The following is a 9,592-nucleotide window of genomic DNA, read 5'->3' on the forward strand; positions in this document are numbered from 1 at the left end:
CGCCCAGCAGATGCTTCTGGACATTTTATGGAACCCTGAGACCCCAGAATTCCCTGAATGGGCAGCCCCCAGCCCAGAATTCCCTGAATGGGCAGCCCCCAGTCTCCTGCCAAAACCTGCCTGGGGCTCTTCCCTGGGTCAGTGTTGCAAGGGGATCGGGTGTGCACCTCTAGACCCCAGGGGCACCCTGTCTCCGAAGCTGTGGACAGCGCTGGGGCCAGCAATGCCAGGCGCGGGAGGCCTGCATGGTAGGAAGGGGAAGAGGAGTTTAAAAAGAGGAGGGATGGGCTACAACTTGGGAGCCAGGGCCCTGCTCTCTGGTAGCCTCCGTGTTCCTGGCAGAATTCCAAGAGGTGTGAAAATTCGAAATTCCAAGGGAGTTACTTAAAAGGGTCTCGGTGGCAGGTCAGGGGGCTGTGATCACCTGTGAGCAGAGGTGGCCTGAATGAGCCCACGTAAGGGAGGGGACACCTGTAGGAAGTCCTGGATGGGGATGGGGGCAGACTGAAAGCAGTCCCCGTCCCCAGAAAAGAGGAACAACAACGGGGGCGCCTGGGGGGCTCAGTCGGTTAAGCCTCTGACTCTTGATTTCAGCTCAGGTCATGATCTCACGTTTCGTAAGTTCGAGCCCCGCTGTGAGTTCTTTGCTGACAGCATGGAGCATGCTTGGGATTCTCTCTCTCTCTCTCTCTCTCTCTCTCTCAAAATAAATAAATAAGTAAACAAACAAACTAACTAACTAAAAAAGAAAACGAATAACATGAGGCGCCTGGGTGGCTCAGTCAGTTAAGCACACGACTTTGGCTCAGGTCATGATCTCACAGTTCGTGGGTTCGAGCCCCGCATCCGGCCCTGTGCTGACAGCTCGGAGCCTGGAGCCTGCTTCCTATTCTGTGTCTCCCTCTCTCTCTGCCCCTCCCCTGTTCATGCTCTGTCTCTCTCTGTCTCAAAAATAAATAAAACATTAAAAAACTTTTTTTAAACCGCATTTCACAGATGAAGAAACCAAGGATGGCTTAGTATGTGATCTTATCACCAACTGTGTGCAAGGAATCAGGGACATAATGGTATGTGACAGAGAGAAAAAAGCTCCTTCCTTATCTTTAAATGGGGTGGTTATACATCCTGGATTGTTTGGGACAGCCCACGTGGGCCTGTTGACCCAGCAGAATTATCAATAGCTCCCTCTTTCTCTCTCGAGTGTCATGGTTTGAACAATACTTATAGACTTCACTGTATAGCAGGAGAGACAGAAACTAATCCGAGAATTGTACAGATAACTTAATAAGTACCCTTGTGATAAATATGGAGAAGTTGATGTGGGGAAAGCAAAGAGGGGGACTTGTCACCTCTGAGGAGGCAACACAGAAGGACAGTCAGGATGGGGTGTGTGAGGGGGAGGTGAGCATTCCAGGCCTGGGAATGTCAAGGAAAAAAAAAATGGGGATTCTGCATTGTCTTTGTCTTTGCTCTAATCAGCATTTTTTTTAAATTTTTTTTTAATGTTTGTTTATTTTTGAGACAGAGAGAGACAGAGCATGAACGGGGGAGGGTCAGAGAGAGAGAGGGAGACTCAGAATCGGAAGCAGGCTCCAGGCTCTGAGCTGTCAGCACAGAGCCCGACGCGGGGCTCAAACTCACGGACCGTGAGATCATGACCTGAGCCAAAGTCAGACGCTTAACCAACTGAGCCACCCAGGCGCCCCTCTAATCAGCATTTAATTAGTCTTCTTTCACTATTGATACAACGAAGACGAATGCTTTTTTGCTAACCGCCAGAGACTCTGAGGAGTTTTTATAATGGCTGAATTAATTACAAGATCAAATAAAGGCAGTTGGTGAATTAAATAGTTAAAAAATCAACGTCCTAAAAGGTACAGAGGGTAGATTTAATTTCCTATTTAAAAAATACCCTAGTAATACAGTTCTCAGGATTAGGGGTAATATAACAATTACCCATTGAGGCTCTTGTAAATGCTCACAAGGGCATGTCCCACTCTGAGGCTGACAAGATACAGAATAAATAAAATTCTAACACAGGAATACTTCACCCTACCTGGCTAAAGACTATATGCTTCGTAAGCAATCCGATGTGTACATATTCCTGCTTTTTTACAAAAGGCGCCCTCATGTTTTGTAATCTTAAAGGTAAGGTACAAAGTTCCTGAATTTCTTAAGGTTCCCCATTTATTTAGGACTTGTACAGGGGCTCCCGGGTGACTCAGTTGGTTGAGTGTCCGCCTCTTGATTTTGGCTCAGGTCACAATCCCAGGGTCGTGGGATGGAGCCCCACATCAGGCTCCATGCTGAGTGTGAAGCCTGCTTAAGATTCTCTCTCTCCCCCTCTCCCCTGCTCTCAGACTCTCTCTCTAAAAATGTAAATAAATAAATAAATAAATAAATAAACCTTGCACACAGTGCGGACAAAGTCCCCTGGGGACAGGGTAGTCAAAGCATCCTCAAGGGCGGCAAGAAGGGCAGGGAAGCTAGGGGAAGAGGGCCTCAGGAGTGAGTCGGGTGAGACTAGGTTGAAGGCAGGCCGTGGCGAAGTGCTTAGGATCCATCCTAAGAGTCGTGAGAAGCCACAGAAAACGGTGACTCACGTTTGAGGGTCGCTTGATCAGATCTGAGCTTCGGCCTCATGGGGGCCAAGGTGCATGCTGGAAAGTCACCAAGGGGGTGGGAGAAAATCCAGGTGCAAGGAGACGGTGACTGGACCCAGGTGGGGAGAGTGGAAATAAATCAGGGTGGTCTGATTCATAAGATATTTGGGCGATAACAGCAACATGACCAGGGAGTGAGCTGGATACTTACCATTCAGTATATATTCAGCGCCTGCTATGGGCTGGGGTACTCAACACAAGAGGGGACACACTAGAGTTTGGTCAAGGATGATGCTCTGATGCATGGCTTTTGTACCTGGAAGACAATCATGTCATTCCCTTAGACAGGAACTCCTGGAAGAGGGCTGATTTTGGAGGAGAAAAATCATAAACCATTTTAGGAATATTCATGGGAGGTCCCTGTGGGGCATCGAAGTACAGGTGTGAACCAGGCAGGAAGATACACAGTTCCAGAATTCATCTGAAAACTCCAGGCTGGACATAAACACCTAGAAGTCACTTGCATTTTAGTGGTGGCTGAAGCCATTACCTGGATGAAAAATCACCCAGCAGAAAAAAGAATAGTCTAATGGTCAAGGAAGGAAGAATGAGTCAAAGAGGGAGAGGAAAAGACCAGCTGAGAAGCAGAAAGAAAATCAAGACAGTCTTACGACACAGAAGCTGAGGAAAGTGAACATTTCAAGAAGGATGTGGTCAGCGATGTCAAATCCTGCCTAATTGCCCAAGGCCACCCAGCTAATAAGGGGCAGGGCTGAAATTTAAAACCAGGTCTATTTAATAAATAGCACCAGAACAAATGGCTAGCCATTTAGACACCAAATTAAACCCCTACCTCACACCATATGCAATTATAAATCCTAGCTGAGGTGGGGGCGCCTGGGTGGCTCAGTTAGTTGGTCAAGCGGCTGACTTTGGCTCAGGTCATGATCTCACGGTTCATGAGTTCGAGCCCCCCATCGGCTCTGTGCTGACAGCTCATAGCCTGGAGCCTGCTTCCCATTCTGTGTCTCCCTCTCTCTCCGCCCCTCCCCCGCTTGCACTCGATCTCTCTCTGCCTCTCAAAAATAAATAAACGTTTAAAAAAGTTTTTTTTAATAAAATAAAAATTTTGATGTAGCTCTATTTCCTGATCTGGCTGCTGGATACATCCTGTATTCACGGTGCGAAAAGGAACACAGTTCTTCACGCTATTAATTCTATTAACCATATTTTAAAAGTACCTTTGTACATTTTGCTACATGTATGCTATTCCCTAATGCTTTTAAAAGAGACACAAAATGTACATACCCAACGACTCAACAATACTAGTTATGGGATTCTTTTCTTCACTTTGCAAAGTGGTAACAAAAAGATAAACAACTCGAGTTATTATTATTTTTTTTTTTTTAGAATTTTTTTAAGGAATCTCTACACCCAACGTGGGGGCTTGAACTCATGACTCTGAGATCAAGAGTTGTGTGGTCCACCAACTGAGCAAGCCGGGCACCCCAGCCCAATTTATTTTTCAAATGGACAAGGGAGATAACAGGCAATTGATAGAAGACAAATCCAAACGGGCAGAAAACATAGAAAAATAATCTCCTGAGTGGTTATAAAAATGCCATTTAAAGTTACAAAGAGATATTGCCCTCTTCTGGGGTGAATGGGGACTCCAATACATCGCTGGTAGAAATAAGGATTTTTAACAGCCTTTGGGGGAAACAATCTAGTAACAACTAAATACATACAGTCTTTGACTTAGAAAGTCTATATTTATCATTTATAGATGCTTCAGCAGGTAGGGCTGGATGTCTGATAACATTTTGTGCAGCATGGGGGAGGGAAAAAGAATTGCAAAGCTCCAAAAAAGCAAAGATTGGGTCAAATTGGTAAGCCCACAGCATGAAATGCTATGCAACTCTTACGACGATTGAATTAGAATTAGCTGCATTGACCTGGCGAGATGCACAAGAGATAGTAGGTGACAAAAGGCAAAGTGATGCGCATGATTTCATTCCGTTATTTAAAAATATATATAGGGGTGCCTGGGTGGCTCAGTTGGTTAAGCGTTCCCATTTCGGCTCAGGTCATGATCTCATGGTTTGTGAGTTCGAGCCCTGCACTGGGCTCTGTGCTGACAGCTCAGAGCCTGGAGCCTGCTTCGGATTCTGTGTCTCCCTCTCTCTCTGACCCTCCCTTGCTCATGCTCTGTCTCTCTCTGGGTCTCAAAAATAAATAAACATTTAAAAAAGTGTGTGTGTGTGTGTGTGTGTGTGTGTGTGTGTGTGTGTATGACGGGAGCTTTGGGGGACGCCTGGGTGGCTCGGTCGGCTGAGCGTCTGACTTCGGCTCAGGTCATGACCTCACGGCTCGTGAGTTTGAGCCCTGCATCAGGCTCCGCGCTGACAGCTCAGAGCCCGGAGTCTGCTTCGGATTCTGTGTCTCCCTCTCTCTCTCTGCCCCTCCCAGGCTCATGCGCTCGCTTTCTCTCTAAACACATAAATAAGCTTAAAAAAATAATAATAATAAGTCAGAGCGCAATAGCATTGCGTCCCCCCAGGGTGGCTACACCTATCGTGGCGAGCACTGAGTAAGGCACAGAATTGTGGACTCACGACCTTGTGCGCCTGAAACTAACATAAAACTGTGTGCTCCTTATACGTCAGTTACAAACAGTGGGGGGGGGGGGGGCGTCTGTTACCTCAGTCCCTCCGGGAGGAAGAGAGATGAGACCCGGGCCCCCACCGCATCCTGTTGCAGCCCTGCCAGAGAAGGAAGCAGAATCTGGGGTCCGGTGTGACCCGCCCGTCCCGCCCGGGGGTGAAGCAAGGCCTTCCCTACCTCCTGGCCCCAGCAGATAAAGGCGGCCCCGCCCGCCAGCCGCGAGCTCCTAGGCATCCCTCCGCGCCCCGCCCGCCATGTCCCGCCGCTGCGAGCTGCTCACCTGGGCCCTCCTCGGCCTCGGCCTTGGGGCGCCTGGAGAAGAAGCCCCAGGCTCCTGCTGCCCCATAGTGCCCCGGAGGGAATGGAAGGCCCCGGCGTCCAAGTGCGGGGAGAAACTACAACACCCCGTGCGCTACGTGGTGGTGTCGCACACCGGGGGCAGCCACTGCGACAGCCCGGCCTCGTGCCTGAAGCAGGTGCAGAACCTGCATAGCTACCATTCGAGGACGCTGAACTGGTGTGACGTGGGTTACAAGTGAGTGCGGAGCCGGGACGGGTGTAGGGAAAGGTGTGCGGGCCCGAGCGGCCACGGGCCGATCTAGGGCCGCCTGGCTGACACCCTGGGCCGCTTACTCGGCCCCTCGGTGGCCTTGGCTTCTCCCCAGGGTCGGCACACAGCACTGCGCATGTGCGGGCGGCCTCAGGGGCCTGGGGGGGGGGGGGGGGGGAAACGGGGGGGGGGGCTGGAAGGCCAGGCTCTGCCCACCCCCCCACCCCCCCTCCCCAGGAAGGGACAGACTTCGCCAACGCAAAAGAAGGCGTCCTCTACACCGGAGTCCCTTCACAAAGCCTGCCACCTTTGTTGGGAGGCGGACAAGCAGGCTGGGGAAGCGTGGGGCCAACTCCAGTCTCCGCTGGTTGCCGGCCGAGATCCGGGCACTGATGCGCGCTCTCTGCTGGTTGGCTTCCTGTCCCTGCTCTGCAGTCAGCTCCTTTGTGGCCCACCTGGTCACTAAATCAGCCAACACACACACACGCAAAGCACTTAGGACGCCACCGGGCATGCGGTGGGAGCCCCCCCCCCCCCCCCCCCCCCCCGAGTTCATGGACGCTCGCCCTTAGGCACTGTGCCAGGCTCTGTGCCGGTGTGGGGACCGGGACGCGTCAACAGCGCGACTCTGGCCCCGGTGGGATTTCAAGACCCACAAGGAGGAACAGGTGGGAAACAAGCAAAGGCAACCAGATGAATTCAGAGAGTGATGGAAGCAATGGAGAAAGAAAACAGGGGGGCTCGAGGGGTCTCTGGCTCGGGTGGGGGGGGGGGCGTGCGGGAAGAGGGGTAAGCAGGGGACCGAGCAGGAGTAATTAATGGCTGTGAGGGCCAAGTGAGAGGGTCATGCCTGAAGAGCAGAGGTCAGGATGGCTGGGGGGAGCAGGGAGGAGTGACATGAAATGAGGAAGACCGGGTCGGGCTGGGACACACGGCACAGGGCCTCGTGGGCCCCGGTATACGGGAGCCACGGGAGGGCTGTGAGTCCGCGAGAGGCAAGAAGCTCCCTCTGGCGGCCGTGGGGACAACAAACTGCAGGTGGGTAAGAGCAGAAACCCCAGCTCCCTTTCCGGGGTGACAGGCGGGGGGTCCCACACAAAGGCTTCCGCAGCCTTTGAACTTTGAACCCGACGGGTTCTCAGACCTCGGTAAGCACCAGTCACCTTACTGGAAATCCAGGTTGCCAGGCTCCACCCTTCGAGACTGCTTCAAATAGGGCTGGGGTGAGGCTGGGGACTCTGGGCACCTCACTGGAAGTCTAGAGGCCACCGAGGGAATCCTCAGCTCTTCTGGCTCAAGATTTCACAGTTCAGAGGCTCCAACTCCCGGGTTTTGTCTCCTCCAAGACCGAGGGGTTCCGATTCTGAGCGTTTCCACGAAGTAGTGAAGACAACGCTTCAGCCGCTGGCCTTGAACTGCCTTATAGAAAAGCAGGCTGAAGTCTCTTTCTCAGATTTTAGGATTCAGAGTCTGATCCAACTGTCCTGGAACTCCCTCGTCACATCACATTCTCTCTCTGAGCCTCAGTTTCTTGACCTGTAAGAAGGGTTCCTCGCTGTCCCCACCTGGTGGCGGTGCTGATGGTTTAAATTAGAGGCAACCATCTCACGCAAACCTAGCCAATGCCAATTGCCTGTACCAGGGGCTGGGGCAGGGCCTTAACCAGCCCAGTCCTGGGGGCCAGCATCACTGTGGAATTTCTAGTCTCTTCCGGGCCAGATTCCGAGTCTGGCTTCCTGTGCGTGAGATTCAGGACCCAAGATTCTGAAGTTCCAACGTTCTGTACGTCACAAGAAACCCTTTGAGCAGGAGGGCTGAGGCAGCGGGTATTTGCAACATCAAAATGCCGACCTTCTAGTTAATTCCAACGGGCCAAGTCAGACTGGCCCAATCAAGACCTGTCAAATGAGTCTTAAGGATCTGCCGCCAGGCCTGGAAACCTCCCAGAGGTAGATGCTGGGACTCCAGGGTCTGTATCTGGTGGTGACACCAATGCTTGAGTCCCAGATCCTGTCACTCGGTGTACCCCAGCAGGGAACAGGAAGCAGGAAGCAGGCTGGGCCAAGGGCAGAAGAGCTTCTCAGTGGAGAGTTCTGAGAGGCAGGGGTCTCCGGGGCGTGACCTTGGCAAATCCCCTCCCTTTCTAAGTCTCTGCTTCCTTAGCTTGAAATGGGGAGGACAGCAGCACCCGCCTCAACAAGTCAAGAGCTCAACAAATCCTCCCGGGAGGCGGGAGGAAGCAAAGAAGAGGATCACGTGGGTGGGAGTCCCAGGGACCCGGGAGGGAAAATCTGGGCTCCGGCCCCTATCTGGCTGTGTGACTGCAGGCAGATGTCCCCACCTCTCTGATTCTCTGCCGAGTGGGGGCAGTACGGACTCAAGGGTTGCCCGGAGGGTGACAAATGGTGCTTGTAGAGAGCTGTGCTTGGCAGGTGGCAGGGGCCAGAGGCATTGCTGTTATTTCAGAAGATGATGGAGGGGAGGGGAGGGAGGGAGGGAGGGGGTTGGGCGGAATTGTGCCTGAGTAGTAGGGGGCAGGGTGAGTGGAGGAGGAGGGGGGAGTCCTCCCCCAGGATGCCCTCCCTCACTCAGCAAACCCACCCTCCCACCCACCCGCGCAGCTTCCTGATTGGAGAAGATGGGCTCGTGTACGAGGGCCGGGGCTGGGACATCAAGGGCGACCACACGGGTGTCACCTGGAACCCCATGTCCATTGGCATCTCCTTCATGGGTAACTACATGGGTAAGTGTCCAGCTGTAGGGATGGAGGGCAGACATGGGGTCTGGGGGATGGCGCCTCCGTGACCTTGGCCAAGCGGCTGCTTTTCCAAGCCTCCTCTCCTCCTTTGCATAATGGCCATTTCTTTTCAACCCCCGTTTGGGCTAGGATTGGTTCATCTCCATAAAAGTTCTTAGGCCAGGTCCCTGGCACCTAAGAACTGCTTGATTGCTGCCCTCATGGGTAGGACCCCGAGGTCTGGGGGCAGAGGAGGCAGAATGAGCTCCGATCTTGACACTTGCTGAGGGCTTCAGCTGTGCCAGGCACTGTTCTGCGGGGGGGGGGGGGTTGGCCTAAAAGAACTCATTTTATTGTCCCACAGCCCTGTGGGCGGGTGCCACCACTCCCTCCTTTCACAGAGGAGGACACTGAGGCACAGTAAGGTTGAGTCCCTGTGAGGGGACTGGCAGACCCGGTTCTGGGCCCTAGTGGGCCAGAGTGGAACAAATGGAACCCCTGCCCCACACTACCTCTGCCCTTCCACGAAGCGGCAGCCTAACTCCTGCCTCTGCCTCCCCCAGAGCGGTCACCCCCACCCCGGGCCCTCAGGGCCGCCCAGAGTCTGCTGGCTTGCGGTGTGGCTCAGGGAGCCCTGAGCCGCACATACGAGGTGAAAGGACACCGGGATGTGCAGCGGACGCTCTCTCCAGGGGACCAACTCTATGAAATCATCCGGACTTGGCCGCACTACCACGAGTGAGGCCCCGTCTCCCCCTACACCCAGAAACCCCACCGCTTCTCCCCTCCAATAAAGATGCAGCTCAAACTGTGTTCCTGTGTCCCACCCTGTGCCCCCCCCTCCCTCTCTACCTCCCACCAGACCCCCGCCCTTCCCACCCAGCCCTCTGTCCTCGCTGGTGCTTAGAACCCAGAGGCCCCGACCCTGAACCAAGACCCGAGATCCCAGCTTAGAAGCAACATCATAGCTCAGAACCCAGAGGTCTCAGGTCAGAGCGCAGGAATCAGCACCAAGGTGGCCCACGGGTCACCGCCAGC

The 9,592-nt window shown here is 53.3% G+C and overlaps 1 protein-coding gene across 1 annotated transcript; it reads left to right on the forward strand.

The window, feature by feature from the left end:
- Window positions 1-5,355: 5,355 nt before the first annotated feature.
- PGLYRP1 (peptidoglycan recognition protein 1) lies at window positions 5,356-9,367 on the forward strand. Its single transcript, XM_049620997.1, has 3 exons — window positions 5,356-5,802; window positions 8,439-8,560; window positions 9,118-9,367. Exons 1-3 carry the CDS (start codon window positions 5,522-5,524, stop codon window positions 9,294-9,296), a joined length of 582 nt encoding a protein of 193 aa, XP_049476954.1. The 5' UTR covers window positions 5,356-5,521; the 3' UTR covers window positions 9,297-9,367.
- Window positions 9,368-9,592: the final 225 nt, after the last annotated feature.

The sequence above is a fragment of the Panthera uncia genome (assembly GCF_023721935.1).
Source record: "Panthera uncia isolate 11264 chromosome E2 unlocalized genomic scaffold, Puncia_PCG_1.0 HiC_scaffold_19, whole genome shotgun sequence".
In the NCBI taxonomy this organism is placed as follows: domain Eukaryota; kingdom Metazoa; phylum Chordata; class Mammalia; order Carnivora; family Felidae; genus Panthera; species Panthera uncia.